An 18,372-nucleotide genomic window follows, 5' to 3' on the forward strand; every position below is an offset into this window, starting at 1 on the left:
GATCCAGTTCAGATCCAATTTAGGCATATGCATGCAAGAATAATCCATCATCAACCACATTATCCTGTTGTGCTAATCTGAGAAATTAAGTTCATCACTCTTTCAGTCGGAGTAACTATCTGACGTTTTTCTTTCTGCATTAAATACATTGAGGGATCCTGTGATGAGAAGTCTGGGACACTCCAGAGCTAGTACAGAGATAAATCCTCAGGTTTGGCCCGTTGAAAAATAAAATCCAGCATCATCAGACCATGTCTTCTTACCCACTGTAAAGGCTTGCACTGATGCTAAAGCTTCCAAACAGCTGTTCTGCTCTGCATCAGCATCACCTCACGTGGAAAACAAGCCTCTTATTATTTCAGACTGCGTCATCTGTTCAGTCTAAAGTCTTCAGTCCAGCTCATGAGGGTTTTTTTGTCTCTTACCTTGTTGGTTGGAATAGAGTGCATCTCTGGTGCCTCTTCGCTCATTCTGATCTCAGATCCAGTCTTCAGTCCAGAGGCTTTCAGGCAGCAGTGGCGAACCATCTGCCCAGTAGGTTCCTTCTGCAGAGAACTCTGTCAGAAATAGTGCACACCATACCCAGCTCAGAACACTCACTCATTCTCCTTTGCCACTCCGTCTTTCCTCTGATGAGGCGTCAGCGAGTGTCAGCAGGAAAACGGCATCTTCTGCCTGTTCATCCATAATTCTGACAATGTTGGTCAGACACTGGAGACGGTACATGGCTTCCCTCCTGACTGATAGTCATCTAGACTGCTCTGGCTCTTCAATTATCCATGACCCATTACAATTCTGAATCACATGGGCTTATCAGTCAGGGAGCATCTTAATCCATAAAACATGGAACCCATGGAGGCTACAGGTGCTGTTCTGGAACTTTTCATCACCCTGCAGAACACAGACATTTAAACTATCTATACCTAACACAGATCTGAAAGGGTGAAATCTGGAGTACTCTCTGAAGACAGTGTAAAAGCATGTGTGTCAGTTCTTTACAGGGTGAGGGCATCTATGGGATCATGAAAGCACCACATCATCTCTGAAAGTCACTGTCTGACTTCAGAGTTGAACTTTTATTCTATCAGACAGAATTAACTGTCAGCAACACAGAAATGAAGTCTGGATCATGTCAAGCAATGGCTGTTCCCGACATGGTCGCCAGAATGACTTCACACCTACACTCAGACCTTGTTTGGAGTTTGGAGCATCAAATTTAGAAACCTGGTGGCATTTCTGAAGCCAGATTGACAAGAACCAGAAGAATTTTCTGTTGCGGATAAGTTTTCTTTTTGATTAGACACGCTGCATGTGCAAATAACCGTTGCTATTAAATTACAGTATTCTTTAAAAGTGCTACAAACCTGCATCATTAGAAACCCCTTCAGATGCAGGACTCCCTCATCTCTCCTCTGTGTCACAGCTGCTTCCGGCTGCTGCTGATGACCTCAGGTCAAAGGTCATCATGTGATGTTGACTATGGGCTGCCTGTTCTTAGTATTTCTGGTCAAATGACTTTGTAAAATGTGATTTTATTTATTATCTGGCAAGGGCAAAGCAGGCGTCCGGGCGTGTCCTTTAAATGTAATGAAATAACAATAATCTGAAAATACGCGTGCTCACACATTCCTCGATCTGCATGCCTTACAGGTGTTGAAAATAAGATTCAGCTCCCTCTTTTGGTTTCATTTGGAGCAGCACTACATCCACTCATAACCACTGAAGTGTTGAAATAGATTTTAGGATTTCTCTTAAACTGAATGTTGGTGACATCTAGCTTCTTCTCTCATTCCTGTGTACCTTCTGTGTTCTGGACTTACATGTCCTTATATGGGCACAAAAGGGGCGTTTCTTAGTTTTTACTAGGAGACACTTCCAAACACCTTCAGCTAACTTCCTGATCCAAAGAACACGAGTAAAGAACAATTCAGTAGTTAAGGAACAGAAGTTTCTCTGAGAAACTTTTTCAAGTGGGTTATTGCTAACTCTGAGTGGGTTATTGCTAACTCTGAGTGGGTTATTGCTAATGCTGAGTAGGTTATTGCTAACGCTGAGTGGGTTATTGCCAACGCTGAGTGGGTTATTGCTAACTCTGAGTGGGTTATTGCCAACTCTGAATGGGTTATTGCTAAGGCTGAGTGGGTTATTGCTAACTCTGAGTGGGTTATTGCTAACTCTGAGTGGGTTATTGCTTACTCTGAGTGGGTTATTGCTAAGGCTGAGTGGGTTATTGCTAACTCTGAGTGGGTTATTGCTAACTCTGAATGGGTTATTGCTCTGAGTGGGTTATTGCTAACTCTGAGTGGGTTATTGCTAACTCTGAGTGGGTTATTGCTTACTCTGAGTGGGTTATTGCTAACGCTGAGTGGGTTATTGATAACTCTGAATGGGTTATTGCTAACTCTGAGTGGGTTATTGCTAACTCTGAGTGGGTTATTGCTAACTCTGAGTGGGTTATTGCTAACGCTGAGTGGGTTATTGCCAACTCTGTGTGGGTTATTGCTAACGCTGAGTGGGTTATTGCCAACTCTGAGTGGGTTATTGCTAACTCTGAGTGGGTTATTGCTAACTCTGAGTGGGTTATTGCTAACTCTGAGTGGGTTATTGCTTACTCTGAGTGGGTTATTGCTAAGGCTGAGTGGGTTATTGCTAACTCTGAGTGGGTTATTGCTAACTCTGAATGGGTTATTGCTCTGAGTGGGTTATTGCTAACTCTGAGTGGGTTATTGCTAACTCTGAGTGGGTTATTGCTTACTCTGAGTGGGTTATTGCTAACGCTGAGTGGGTTATTGATAACTCTGAATGGGTTATTGCTAACTCTGAGTGGGTTATTGCTAACTCTGAGTGGGTTATTGCTAACTCTGAGTGGGTTATTGCTAACGCTGAGTGGGTTATTGCCAACTCTGTGTGGGTTATTGCTAACGCTGAGTGGGTTATTGCCAACTCTGAGTGGGTTATTGCTAACTCTGAGTGGGTTATTGCTAACTCTGAGTGGGTTATTGCTAACTCTGAGTGGGTTATTGCCAACACTGAGTCAGTTATTGCCAACGCTGAGTGGGTTATTACTAAGGCTGAGTGGGTTTTTGCTAACTCTGAGTGGGTTTTTGTTAAATCTGAGTGGGTTATTGCTAACTCTGAATGGGTTATTGCTCTGAGCTGGTTATTGCTAACTCTGAGGGGGTTATTGCTAACTCTGAGTGGGTTATTGCCAACTCTGAGCTGGTTATTGCTAACGCTGAGTGGGTTATTGCTAACTCTGAGCGGGTTATTGCTTACTCTGAGTGGGTTATTGCTAAGGCTGAGTGGGTTATTGCTAACTCTGAGTGGGTTATTGCTAACTCTGAGTGGGTTATTGTTAAATCTGAGTGGGTTATTGCTAACTCTGAATGGGTTATTGCTCTGAGCTGGTTATTGCTAACTCTGAGGGGGTTATTGCTAACTCTGAGTGGGTTATTGCCAACTCTGAGCTGGTTATTGCTAACTCTGAGTGGGTTATTGCCAACTCTGAGGGGGTTATTGCTAACTCTGAGTGGGTTATTGCCAACTCTGAGTGGGTTATTGCTAACTCTGAGTGGGTTATTGCCAACTCTGAGTGGGTTATTGCTAACTCTGAGTGGGTTATTGCCAACTCTGAGTGGGTTATTGCTAAGTCTGAGGGGGTTATTGCCAACTCTGAGGGGGTTATTGCCAACTCTGAGGGGGTTATTGCCAACTCTGAGGGGGTTATTGCTAACTCTGAGTGGGTTATTGCCAACTCTGAGGGGGTTATTGCTAACTCTGAGTGGGTTATTGCCAACTCCGAGTGGGTTATTGCTAACTCTGAGTGGGTTATTGCCAACTCTGAGTTAGCTGCAGTCTCCTTCTTGGCCATTTTTATCAGAACATTTTGTGACAATATAGTTTGTTAATTTTAGCAATCCTGCCTCCATTTCCACGGCTGAGTTAGGATTTTGATGTAGCATGTTGTCTTAGTTAAGAGAAGCAGAAACTGAAGTGTAATGTAAACTCCTCTAAATATGACTGTTAGCTCAGCCCACAGAAAACCATCTAGTTTCAGACCATAAATATTTAAATGTGAGAGGTTATCATGACTGTAGCCTGCTCTCACTGTGAAGTGTAATAGATTGGGTGTGTTCATGGATCATCTAATGGATTAGGAATCTCTCCATTGTAGTTTGGCAAACTAGGGGCCCCAAACGGCATCTTGCACAGGGCCCCCACAACTCTATAAATGGCCCTGCTTCACTGATATGTGGCAGTTCGTTTTTTGTCCAAGTTTAAGAGCAGATATACTGTCTCAGCTGTGGTACCACCTCAGTAAGGCCATAGAAGAACAGTCTAATAGTGAAACACTCCTGTATTATGATAAGACAGTGATGATGTCTTGGAGTAAAGGAAGATCTGAGGATCCTTTATCTGCAGTGAAATCAATCTGGAGTGGATGCTGTCACGCTGAGCATTCGTAGCACTTTGATTGGCACACAAATAATTTTGTGTCTTTGACAAAGTGAAAGGGCAAGCCTCTCATCTTTGTTGGCTGAAATGTCATCACTTGGCAGTCAGACAAGTAGCCGAGTCTTTGCATCATTTACAGGGTCCCTCAGAGAGTATCCCTGTTTAAGCCTGTCCCCTCCTGTTGACATAGCCTTTATATAGGTGACAAATACATTCTACAGACAGCGATCGACTCTGCCTAAGCAGCGTCTGCTGCAGGTCATAAAGCAAATCCTGCTGATAAACTATCAAACTTAATATCTGATGACAAAAGATCAATTATACAGTTAGTTTGAATGTTTCTCATGTTTAAGTGTATGTGCATCTACAGCATTTAAAATACACTCCTAAGCAGAGAGATCAGAGTAGAATCCAGAAACCATCTCCACATGCTCAGGGATGAACTTCCTGACCTGCTCGTCTCTATCCAGTCTCCTCTTCTAATCTCACTGTTTAAACACAGACATGCTTCATCGGAAAGATTTAAAAGGATTCCTATTGCTGCTAATGGAAGAGAATTTACTAGCTCTGGAGGGAATAACTACGTTATCTTATACAACTCCCCATTCCAAAAAAGTTGGGGCGCTGTATAAAATAAAACCCAATAAAACCCATATTTTATTCACAATAGCATATATATTTGAGATATGTATATCAGATGTTGAAACAAAGACATTTTATCATCTGTGAGAAATATTAGCTCATTCAAATTTGATGGCAGCAACACATTTCAAAAAAGTAGGGACAGGGCCATGTTTATTTCTGTGTCTTGCCCCATTCTTGTCTGGTGTTGGATTCTGCTCAACAGTCCTGGGTCTTCTTTGGCTGTTTTCTCCTTTTCTGATGCTCCACATGTTTTCAGTTGGTGAACGGTCTGGACTGCAGACCAATTCAGCACCCAGACATGCTAAAGAGTTTTATCAATAACTAATAATGGTAGGGCAGAAAGTAAGAATAGGAATTTAGAATTGGCACGGCTTATTTTGAAAAAGAACATAAAGCAGACTGTGTGGTTCCAGATATGCAGAAAAAGAGTTCATGTTTGATTCAGTGGTAAAGAGGATTTTTTTCCATGGTGTAAAGAAGTTGTAAATGTTTGATTCATCAGTTTGGTTATGTGGTTATGTGGTCAGCAGGGGTCGTTTTTTTTTATCTTCTGTATGTTTTTACATTTATCTCTCACAAAACTCAGCAGAAGAATACTTCTTCCAACCTAACAGATCCAGGGCTTCTGAGAAGACATCCAGGAAGACACCCCTGGCTCTGCCGATGAGCTACAGAAGCCTGAGAGACAAAAATGATATATGGGCTGTTATTTGCATGGGAGGAAAGTGGGTTCCAGCTGCTGGAGATGTATTATCATTAAATACAGCGTCTAAATACAGCATGATGCTCAAAGAAATTTTACGTTGTTACAACACAGATTTTTTTCCTCTGTTGTTATCAGTGTGATTTTATTTTGTTGGGATTGTGTCATTATGACATTACTTGTTGAATGGCTGATCTAATGACAGGGAAAGGTACTAACAGCCCCAGACTCTCAGGTGCCATCTGCTCTTGGTCTCAGTGTTTAAGGTAATGAAGCTGAGTTAATGCTGAATGACACACTTGCACTAAAGGTGCTCCATTTCTCATGTTGACTTCAACATTATTTACATCTTAATACTACAATTGGCGGTGTGTCTGTCCGTCTCAGTTTACATGCCACATTGCACAAGTTGCCCTTGATACTCTCATAAGCCATGTATCTATACAGATTTTCAATAAAATCCAAAATTGCTGCACCTTTTGCTTCTGTTAGCCCTCCTCCCCTTCCATGTCTCCATCCCTCATTACCCACCCTGATGCCTTGCACCCTCATCCGTCATTTCCCCTGTGTAACACATACGCTCTCTCCATAGAGGAGACAGTCGTTGCTCTCAGAGGCAGACTTTATCATTAGGCAAGGGTAGAGGATTGCCTGGGGCCCCCGGCAACTGGGGGCCCCATGAAGACTTTACAACTTAGTCCTCTCTTCAGCTCTGGCCATTTGGAGTTTAAGCAGTTAACACTTGTTAAAAGTATGGAATATTGAGTAAACTTAGTCAGGTTATAGGCTGTTGGAAAGAGGAGAATCAGGATTCTTACCAAGTTCAGAAATAAAGGCTCACAGCAACAGAAACTCTTTAGCGTGAGAAAAACACAGGAAACCAGTCTCATGGTGTGTGCTGCCTGCCTTCTCCAGCTGAAAATCCAGACATATTCTGGTCGCCTGGTATCAGATGAAGGTTAGGGTCCAACAAAACACTGATTATCTCCCACATATCATATGTTTGTTTAGGACTGAAATTAATTAAGAGAATTTACCCACAATAGTGATGAATAACATTCAATATTCACCATGAATACATGTGGAAGTGGATGTGTATGTCTTTGATTGCATTAATGGGTTGAGGTGTATTATAGGCCATTAGAATAATTTAAAAAGTAGAATTTCAATATTTCATAGAGAAAAAAGTCATACAAAAAGCGTGTCATGCAGTAACACAGCCAACAGAATCGCCAATCCAAAAAACTCATTTAATGATAATGATAGAAGGTTAAGAACCATGATGTTTCCCCACAGAGTGTCATGTGGTCAAAGATGGTCCAGAAACGCCAATAAATTATATCTAATCAATCCCTAATCATTCTTTAAATCAGGGGTTCTCAACCTTTTCAGCCTGCAACCCCCAAGATAAAGGTGCCAGAGACCAGGGACCCCCACTGTACCTGAAGGTGGCTGAACAGCCAGGAACATTCAAGAGTAGTCAAGGCCGCCCATTAGGGGGGAAATGGGAGATCTTTCTGGGGCCCAGCCAGACTGGGGGCCAGCAAAATCATGGTCCATTGTAAAGTTAAGCTGTGGTATTTTATATTTAACCTGAATAATAACCACTCTGATCAAAGAAACACATTTGAAGTCATTTGTGTAGTAAGTAGCCCTCTTAAAAAGGATCCTTTTGTTAAAAACAGAATTAAAACATGTGAAAAAATAGTTCAAATGGTTTGAGAATGGAAAAAAATGGTGGGAAAGGTGGTGAAATCAGATTTTAAAAGCAGCAGCAATGGGTTAGAAATGCCAAAAATTAGATAAAAATGGCAATAAAATAACCAAAAATTGACAAAAATGGTTTAAAGTGGCAACAAGGGCATATTAAGAGGTAAAAGGGATTTAAAAGTGGTTGAAATGGCATTAAAGTGGCAAAAACAGGTGGAAAAATTGTTGAAATGGGATGGAAATTGATATAAACTGGCAAAAAGAGTTAGCTGAAGCAGAAATAATCATAAACTGGCAAAAATGAGCATATGTAATTGTGATATGTGGCTTAAAATGTGGGAAGAAAGGGGTTAATAGTGGCATTAATGTGCCAACAGAGCCAACAATAGACAGAGAGTTGCAAGATTTGGTTTAGAAGTGGCAAAAACAGGCAGAAAAAAAGTGGGCAAAAGAGTTCAAAATGGGAAAAAAGGGGTTTAAAGTTGCAAAAAATGTGTGAAAAATTGGTCAAAATAGTGTAAAAAGTGATGAAAACGGGTTATAATTGGGTAAAATTGGTGTATTGTTTTTTTAAGGTATCTGGAGACCCCTTTCCCCAGCGGTGAGAACCCCTGCTCTAAATAATCTTTAATCATTCAGGTAACTTTTGTCTTGAGGAGACTAGTACATGCAGTCAAATCATTGCATAAAATGACCACTAGATGTCCCTAAACATCCGTATATTGCAGTGATGGCTGGACATGACAGCGTGTCTGTGCTCCGTGGGAACCAACTAACAAATCTAAATTTAGAGTTCAGTGTGTGGAAAGCTCATGTGGAAGTTTTCTGTGGCATCATTATGGGAGGAGGACACATTTTGTCAGACCAGACCAGCCCTGTCATTATATTTAGGATTCCTTCTGATAATCTCCTCTCTACTGAAACCTTTCCTCTTATTCCTAGCCTCTGCATCCCTGATATAACCCCATCTACAAAATATACCCATCTACAAAATATCTGTTCTCGTCATCGTTCATCAAATTCTGCTCTTTGTCCATTTTTGTCAGGATGTTTTTATTTTAATAGCCTACCACTGTGGCAGGGCAAATGTTTGACTGTTTTTCTGTCTCCCTCTTCTACATTTTGTATACATTTTGGAATAATCTGAGTCAGAGGTGTTTTTTTTATTTGAATATAAATTACACTATATGGACTTGGTCTTTCATACCCCCTAAACACACCGGTGCCGCCTTAATAATAGTAATACTACTACTAATAATAATGATAATAGACTGATAAGAAAGACCGTGCTTCCGGTACTTTTCCAAAGGCACACACAGGCCACACATGGACTCTCCCAGAGAGAGGCTGGTTCTTCAGAGCTCTTTTATGCAGTCAAAGTTTGAGCTGAGGTGAAGACTGCAGGCCCGCCACATCCGCCATTTCCCATAAAAGCCTGCCTATATTAAATAATGATTTAAGCCCAGCAGGGGGAGGCGCTGTTAGAAAACGGACGACTAGCATGGGAACCGAAGAAAAGTCCACCACAGCCGTGAGTAAAGCTACAAGCAGCAAACCGTGAAAACAGCGGAACAGATGGATGTAAATTTATATGTTTTTTATGCGTCTATAAATAAGGTTTGTATATTGAGATTGCCCTCGGTAAATGTTTAATGCAGTTTAAATATTTTTAAAATAGGGTACATGAAACAAAATGGATATGAATAAAATAAAATTACACAAAAATCTTCTAAGGGGTTAGACTAAATGACAGCTAGGTAAATGGTAATTCAGCATGGGTAGTTTCAACTTTTAAACCATTTTTGCCACACAGATTCATGTTTTAGTTCATTTCACACTGAAGATGATCTAGGAAACTATCATGGTAACTTGAGTCTGTTTTTAATTTCGCGCTTTTATTGTGAAAAGGTTTTCCCGGAAATACACATGTGTTTTTATTAGGACTGTTGCCAACTTATGCTGTGGGAAAAGAGGACTCGTAGGGGAAGAGAACAGACTTTTACCGAGAGGGGTCAAGTGAAAGAGGTGGTCAGTGTTGTACTACAGTGATTGTGAATGATTTCTTCTGTTAGACTGAAGGTTTAGCGTCTAATTTAAGGTGTGCTGGTAAAATAGTCCCGTTAGTTGGCTAACTGCTAGGTTAGCACTGAAGCGAAGTGGCACCGTCTGATTTTACCCCCCTCCTCTCTCTCTCTCTCTCTCTCTCTCTCTCTCTCTTCAGTATTGTCAGGTGGCTCCAAGCCTTTGACTCAGACAGCGTCCTCAAACCGAGGCTTCTCCGTCGGATTTGGACTCTTTTTGTGACTGTGATCGTTGATTTGGGCCGATCCAGGATGTCAGGACAGAGCATCACCGACAGGATAACTGCTGCTCAGCACAGTGTCACCGGGTCGGCTATCTCCAAAACGGTGTGCAAAGCGACCACACATGAAATAATGGGGCCAAAAAAGAAACACTTGGACTGTGAGTACCTTTTGACCTGTCTGTTCGTGGCTGATATTTCTGTATAAACTGATTTGGTTCGGTTTTTTCAGATGACGTCGGAATCCAAATGCTGTGTATGCGGCGACTGTTGAGGCCTGCCCGTAACGTCAACTTTGCATCCAGCATAATGTTAGATTATGTCCTTTTACTCCAGCATTAAAGTCACTCTAGGCTTTTTGGCGTTCATTTAGTAGATACTGATAGTCTGTTGGATCTTAGATAGGAGCAAGGCTAACCCTTTTCACAGCAGACAAGCTAGTGACATGGGCTCATTGTTAGCTGCTTGAATCCTTTATGCTAATTCGTTGGCACAGGCTTTAAAGCTGCCTTTGTAATGTGTAGCCCACTAAGTAATATTTGTTTTTAACTCTGTTAATCAACTGTTTGACATGTAAGCATTTCCTACAGAAGGGGACTTCTAAATATGCTAGCCTCTAAACATAAAGCCCACTTGCTTTTGCTGCTGGGACTTTAAATGCAGCGGCTAGCCCCTGTGTTGTATTCTCTAACAAAGTTTCACTTCTCCAGGGTTTTATTGAGTCTTGAGCTCAGTGTTGATGAAAGCTGTGCTTTACATGACTTCAGACTCATTTTCAGAGGGAGATTTACAGCAGCTAAAAATATGGGGGCTGTTTGTGTTAGGAATCTGGTTTTCTAAGAGTGTGCAGCTATATTTATATTTCTTCAAGCTCAGAGTATTCTGTGTAGCTCAGCACTTCTACTGCCTGTTGACTCTGTACTTATTACAGGAAGTGGCTGTTGGCTTGAGGACTTTGACATGCAGCTTTATTGTAGCACACATGCAAATGAATTCTCCTCGGTGTCAGACTAGATCCGCCATCCCTCTGAGTCTGATCAGAGTATTTTGGTGTTACACTGTGTGTTAATAAGGACAGCAGACACGTGGATATTTTTACTTTGCTGTAGTTCGAGATTTTTGATTATTGTAGGTCACACTTTAATGTGTCAAACTTAACATTTTCATTTGTCCCTCTTACAAACTTTTACTGAGAATGTCGGTTGACTTTTTCTGTGTAATAGTTTTCAGGAGAACGAAATGGAGAAAGGTCGGCCTTGTTTGGAGCATCTGAGCTGTGAGGCATACAGCTTATACTGTTAGTACCAGGGAAGATGAAAATAGCCAACAAACAGCTTTGAATGTAATGCATACTCGGATGACTCTAATGCAACTTTGTCTGTGGGAGGGAAATAATATTTCTCTTTTGTCTCTGACAGTTTATCATTGAAATGTGGTTGTGAGTGTGGTAAGGGTATAAGAACTGCATCGTAAAATGTCTGAGATAATATTAAGGTGTCACCGTGTGCTGTGTAAAGTTGACAGTCTCACTATTCTTTAGGTTCAGGTCCTGATTTACTTTCTATTCTTAAACCCTGATGGCTAGACTAATGAATGCATACAGTTCAGCTCAAAGTAGCCTCTGTCATTTCTATATGAACATCATCATTTGTCTCTTAGGCTTATAGAAAGTTCAGTTGTTTTTCTAACCTCTCCACCAAGTAATAAAAAGTACTGATATCTATAAAGACTGGGATCATTTCAGAGCAGCAAAAATGTATTACTATCAGTGAAATAAATGATTCCCACCCCTGCTTTAAACATACTCCACTACACATCAGAGGTGGGAGAAAAAAATTGATTCTTAGATGCATTGTGATGTGGAGGTGGAAGATTCTGAATCTATTTATGAATGTCCAATAATTGATAATCAGTAATAATCTAAACATTTAATACTGTGGAATAGCAGGAACAAAAAAGCAGAACTCTGACAAGCAGCGCATAGCAGCAAGATTTTGATTACACGTCTGTGAAAAAGGACATTTTTAAGTTTGTAATTTCAGATATGTTAAAAGGAAAGGATGCTCCTTTGAGTTAGATACTGCAGAGAAAGACCCCCAGGGAAGGAGAGGGTTTGAAACTAAGAAGAAAAGCTAGTTGCAGGTTTGTAATGTTTTTGTGTATCATTGTTAATGGTCATTATGAATTCATGCAATGTTACTGATACATAAAGATGTACACCCTCTTCTGTTGAAGATAATTAGAAAATTAAAAAAGGATGGTGCTACCTTTGGTTAGGTGCCATTGTAAATTTCCAGTTTACACACATCTTCGATTAGAGCACTGATCACAACTGGCGGCCCGGGGGCCACGTCAGGCCCCCCTGAAGCTTCCTGTCTGGCCCCCAGAAGATCATTAGATTCAGAAAAGGTGGAAAAGAAGATGTGGTGGTTTTAAGAGTATCCCTCGGCTTTAAATGTCTGCAGCTGTCAAATCCATCCCACAAACAATTGATATTGAAATAACTTTAGAATGACAACATTTGGTCTGTTTTTGCTGAAAATTTTCTGTCATAATTAGTAGATATTTGAAAAAGGGCTAAGGTTGGCAGATGTGCTGCAAAAATGACCAGATAAAGTGGTGAAAAGGGGTTAGAGGGTAGCAAAATAGTTGACAAGTGGTGAAATGGGTGTCGGAGTGGCAAAAAGGGACAGAAATTGGCAGAAAAAGTTGTGAAAAGAGGTTAAAATGTGGCAACATTGGTTACAAATGACAAAAAATAGTACCAAAAAAGTAATGATAGGGGTTTAAAAGTGGCAAAAAAAAAACAGAAGAAAAGTGGAAAAATTGATAAAAGAGTGGCACATAGGGGATAAAACATGCAGGAAAAGGTGGTTGAAAAGGGTTAAAGAATTTCAAAAAATGTGTTAAAGATGCAAAAAGTAGCAAAATTGTGTTAAAAGTTGCAAAAATCAAAGAAAATGGCAAAAATGGGTGTAAAGGGATAAAACATGCAAGAAATTTGGTTTCAAAAGGGGTTTTAAAGAAGCAAAAAAAGGTTAGAAGTGTCAAAAATGAGTTAATACTAGTACTAAATCACGATTGTGGAGAGCCCATTCTCTGGGATTTTCAGGGGGGTTCGACTAATTCAGTCGCTAGGCTCCTTGTGGCCTGCTGCATTATAGATAATGGGGATAGATCTCACTGGTAATTCCTAAAAATGTCCTGCATTTTGAAAGAAAATACAAATATTACTACAAAAATATTTCAATCAAACCCCAAATATTTATTTAATTTTTGTGTGTTTGAAAGTCCGGCCCCAAGAGTTTCTGTTGGGACTAAATCTGGCCCTTGTGCAGATGTACTTGATGACCCCTGCATTAGAGGATAGTGGAAATTAAATTTCTCTCTTTTTGTCTAAACACAAATGTAATGTTTTTATCATGTTTGACACAGAACAACCAAAATAAAAAAAATCCCCAAGTGCATCAGAATACATCAATAATCGATTAAGAAGCATAAATAAGAGAATTTAACATTGATTTTAAAATTTGGCTAATTAAGGACATTTAAAGAGAAAACCGCTTGTCTCAAAGTTATGTCTAAAACTTTATTAGTTTTACATGTGACTATTTTTTAAAGTGTTCTTCAGGTAAGAACGATTAAAATGGACTCAAACTAATATGGAAGTTTGTCTAAAGACTTTCCAGATTTAACTCTGGCATTGAAATGCCTCTAATCTGTGGATTTTATTGATAGAGTTAAGATTTACAGCTCATAACGAGGCTCTGTCTGAATCATGCAGATTATTTTGTCTGTTTATTTAAATCTCTTCACTGATGTCATCACTATGGATCACTAAATTGATGGTGTTGGTGCATTTCTCCGTTCCGTTGGTGTTGGAGGGGTTGTCACAGTTCTCAAACAAAGAATTCTGAAGTGACTTTAAACAATAACTTTGCTTTAAACAACCATCCATAATCTGTTTCTCGTGTATTGTTTGTGTGCTTTTAGTAGCCGGATAATTTTTTTTGCAACTTGTGATTATTATTGATAAAGTGCTGTGAAAAAGTATTTGCTGCCGTCCACCTTCAACAAAGCAGCTTGGAATGGCTGTCATTGAGTCTTTTTCATCACTGTGGAGGAATGTTGTCCCACTCTTCTTTGCAGAATAGTTTAATTCAGCCACATTGGAGGGTTTTCCAGCATTAACGGCAAGTTTAAGGTCATGCTGCAGTGTCTCAGTCAGATTTAAGTCCAGACTTTGACTAGACCACTCCAGAACCTTCTTTTAGTTTTTAGTCCATTCAGAGGTGGACTTGCTGGGTTGTTTGGGATCATGGTCCTGCTCCATAACCCAAGTCTGCTTGGGCTTGAGGTCATGAACTGATGGTCGGACATTCTCCTTCAGGATTTTCTGCTAGAGAGCAGAATTCATGGTTGTAGTGGTCCAGGTCCTGGTCCAGACCATCAGACTTCCACCACCATGTCTGACTGTTTGTCTGGTGGTCTTTTGTGTTAATTTTACTCCAGATGGAACAGGCCATGAATTTTGTCTCGTCAATCCATGGAATATTTTCCCAGAAGACTTTGGGATTATCAGGATGTTTGTAGTCAAAATCATTGAATCATGAACTCTGACCTTAACCGAGTCAATGAGGCCTGCAGGCCTGCACCATGATGTGATGCTTTTTGCGATCTTTTAGTGTACCCCACTTTGGTAGACAGGCTCTATTTAAGGGATTTCTGGATTCACCAGGTCTGATCATGGCTAGTGAAATGGAGCTCAGTTTTCCAAAAAATGTTGGTTTATCACAGTTTATTCATGATTTAACAACTTTTTCCACATAGGGCCAGGTAGGTTTGGATGGCTTCTTCAAAAATATACAATAAAATAAATCTGTAAGGGGGCGGATTAGTTTTTATAGCACTGTATCTGGGTTGTAGCTGATAAAGTTGATAGTAAGGCCCTGTCCCAGTAACCTGCTGATTTGAGACGAGTAGGTCACATGTGAACTCACTGTGGAGCTTCTGAGATGAAGCCCTCACCTCTGTATAGATCCGATGTCCAACCAGAGTTTCACTTAGATTTGAGCTATTTAAAGAGGGCTGATACACTTGTGTTAGAGTTCCTGACCAGCCAGATAAAGTCCTGATGGGTCAGCCCCCTCCCTTGTGTTGCCCCACTCTGGATTGTGGGTGAAATATTTGCTAACACAAGACTTCATCCCGTTCTCTTATCTCACAGCCTTGCTAGATAAACCCAAGTCATTTACCTTAAAGAGACTCTGCAGTTATGAGACAGGGCCCAGGGAGCATGGAAAGCTTTGTTTACATGTTTGATATGTGGTCAACTCCAAACAAGTTTGGGACTTGTCAGCCAATGTGTGCTGAAGTGTTTGAGACAAGTGGTCTTTGCAGCACCAGTGATGGTCTATATGGTTTTTATTTTTTCTTTGTTTATGAGTCACTACTGAAAAGAAAAAGCTTCTCATCCAGGTTTATTACCTTCATGTAGAGATCTTCATACAGGGCTCAAAGGTCCCCTTAGGTAACGACTATATGACCCTAGCACTGACTAACCCTGAGACCACTGGTTCTCTGCTATAACCAAAGATTATTTAGATAGGATCATGGATTTTAAAGAAATATTTTAGGCTACAGTCAGGGTTTCCGCTACATGTAATTGATCGTGGCGCACCGCCACGCCAAAATAAAAGCCGCCATGCCTTCAGAATTATGATCTTTTTTTCCACATGTTAAAAATGTAAATTAAATTGTATGAATGGATCCATAAAAACATAAAGGGTGGGTGGGGGGGGGGGGCTTGGGGGGTTGTACAGGCAAAGCCTTCCCCCACAGTTTCAAAAAAGTCCTGGAGGAAACCCTGACAGTTTTCTATGGGTGGAGCACACATTTACAATCAAATACTCAACAATTGTAACCTTGCAAAGCAGATGGTTACGCCCATTTCTTTGTTTTTCATTGGTGAATCCATCTTGCAAAGCTCCCATCTGAACCGTTTGGGCCTGGTTAGGAAGTGAAAGGACCAATCGGTGACGAGGGGCAGTACTTTCAGGTGCAGCAGAGTCTTGACGTTAACATGCAGCAGCAAGAGCTGGTGCAGTTATGGAGGAAGAGATTAGCGTGGAGGCTGCTAAAGTGCAGTTTTATCAGAACTTGACATTTCTTTGTTAAAAGAACAAAGAACAGCAGTGAGTTGTTTTCTTTCGTCGAGTAAGTCGTAAGTCGAGTACTTACATGTCTACAGTCGCCATGTTTTGCATTATTCCTCAGTGGTTGTGCACTCGCAGCTGATAGCGGCTACATCACGTATTTTGTTGCTCTGATTGGCCCGTAGAGATGTGACAGACAGAACGTTCATCCAGTCCCCCTCCGAGTTTTTTTCAAATCCTCTGCCTTGTCTCAAACGTTTCCTGTTGAAGCTTTCCCAGATGGATGTGTGAAACACATTCATCTGGCATGTCAGGTTACAACAATTGTGTTTCTTTGATTGTTTGATTGTGGGGAGGTCAAAGTCGTGATTTAGGTTTAATGAATTGTGCAGCTCTAGCATGATGAAAATGTCTTTATATGCTATTCTGTTCCTCGTTTATTAGACATTCTGCAGAGTGAAACGACCCTAAACAGGTTTTCCATCTTTCACACAGTAGCACACACGAGTGTTTTAGAAAGTTTTTCAACCTAATCAGAGTAATCAAGTCTGATCAGTCTCAGATAAAGCAGAAGAAACTAGATGTTCACTGGAGGCTTTTAGGGAACCATTCTTTTAATAACTCAGAGACGGTATCTATAAAAGAGCAAGCTCTTTAGGACCAATGCACCGTAACTGTACCTGTATGTAGGGTTGTCCTGATCAGCATTTTTGGCCTCCATTCCCAATCCGATTTTTTCATATTGAATATCTGCCGATACCAAATCCCAAATTGATACTCATAGTGACATAGATGAGAGTTTCAATTGTTTTTGTTTACAGAAATGACTGAAGTAAACAGAATAACTACTAGATGTCTCAAACTTATTCCATTTACCTCAGTACAGCCTACATTGTTGTAAAAAAACAAAATCACATTTCTGCTCAAAATGGTGTATTAGCTCTGTTTCGCTTTAATAATCGTCAGTAAATAAATAATTGTTTATTAACTTGACTGTATTAGTCACAACAAAAACTGAAGTCAGAACAGTTTAACTTGAATAGGATTAAAAACGTGAATCATACAGATTCAAACAACAACGCTTATTCAAAGTAGCAGCTTAATCTGAGACATGAACCAAAACTCTAGCATTGCAATAAAACCCAAATATCAAACACAAGGCTCTCTTTTTATTACAGTGAATTTCTAAAGTGCAACTGGAGCTGCTAAATCACGTTTTCCTCCCGTTTATTTCTTTACTTTAAAATGAAGTGTAGCTTCTTGTTTTGGAGCGTTCTCGGTGGCCTGCTTTACATGCTCTGCTGTGTGAGACCCAATAAACTGGCGTACATGTTATACTGTCAGTAATGTACGGCAGGGCATAGCGTGGGTCTCAAGAAGATGACAAAAACCCAAATTCTCCACCACAGAGATGGGCTGGTTGTCCAAAGCGATGAATTCAACCACTTTTTCTGTCATCTTTTGGCCTTATCGCTATCTCCAGGGTACTTGTCTGTTCTCTTAAAGTCCAGAGGTTGTTGTTTGGGTGTAGCTGCCTGTTGCTATAGTGAGGTCACTGTATTCTGCTGTATGTTTGAGTTCAGAGACGACAGATCATATTTGTAGAGTTAATCACTGCTCTGCTGCGTACACCTCCTGAAACGGTCGTGTTACAGATGCTGCAATTGGCCACTGGACTGTTTTCACTCTCATGTTTGAAGCTTTCCACACCGCTGACATTTTAAACACAGACATGCTAATGTTGCTACCGCTACTGGTGCATTTATGGCCTGTCGTAAATTGTGCTCCTTGTTCAACAGCAGAGGTAAATGATCGGCTGGGCTGATCAGATCAAATTGACGATCTCCCATCAATTAAAAATGCTTATATTGGCTCTGATACATACAATCGGAATCGGGACATCCCTGCCTGTCTGTCTTTGTATAGCTCATTCTATCTAATATTGATGAAGCTTAGCGTGAGTTCAGGTAAGTCATACCCCTAGCTGCAATTGGCTGATAGCCACCTGTCATCAATTATTGCCTTCCAGCTTCCACAGCTGATTGATGATCAGCTGGCACGGTCATCATAAACTGACGTCTCTTTAAGTGACGCTGCAGAGGGAAGGACGTCCCATGGACTGTTAATCGTCGGTCTTATGGCTTCAGTCTTCCTACATGCTCCTCCTCCCCGTTTTAGAGCTGTGGTCGTGTGCTGGGCACTTTGACTCAGAGAGTTCTCCACTGGTGTATCTGATAAAGTTGTGTTTAAACCAATGCCCCGCTTGTTTTACGTCCAGGATAGTAAAACAAAGGGCTGAATTTCGGTGCGACATTGCAGCAATTGTGCACAATTTATTAAATTCTCTCAACAAGTCTGACAGTTGTAATGTAGGAAATTCCTGCAACCACCCTGCAAGTAGC

The 18,372-nt window shown here is 40.7% G+C and overlaps 1 protein-coding gene across 13 annotated transcripts in view; it reads left to right on the forward strand.

Moving 5' to 3' along the window:
* The first annotated feature begins 9,453 nt into the window (after positions 1 to 9,453).
* Positions 9,454 to 18,372, forward strand: part of picalma (phosphatidylinositol binding clathrin assembly protein a) — a 69,328-nt gene continuing 60,409 nt past the window's right edge. For 11 of the 13 annotated variants that reach the window (XM_041801481.1, XM_041801484.1, XM_041801488.1 and 8 more), the window contains exons 1-2: positions 9,454 to 9,541; positions 9,735 to 9,976. In XM_041801481.1, coding sequence (XP_041657415.1) covers positions 9,847 to 9,976 — 130 coding nt within the window. In that variant the 5' untranslated portion in view covers positions 9,454 to 9,541; positions 9,735 to 9,846. Of the gene's footprint in view, positions 9,612 to 9,734; positions 9,977 to 18,372 lie in introns of all 13 variants that reach the window. The other 2 variants (XM_041801482.1, XM_041801483.1) reach the window with 2 other exon arrangements.

The sequence above is a fragment of the Cheilinus undulatus genome, linkage group 12 (genome assembly GCF_018320785.1).
Source record: "Cheilinus undulatus linkage group 12, ASM1832078v1, whole genome shotgun sequence".
Lineage (NCBI taxonomy): Eukaryota > Metazoa > Chordata > Actinopteri > Labriformes > Labridae > Cheilinus > Cheilinus undulatus.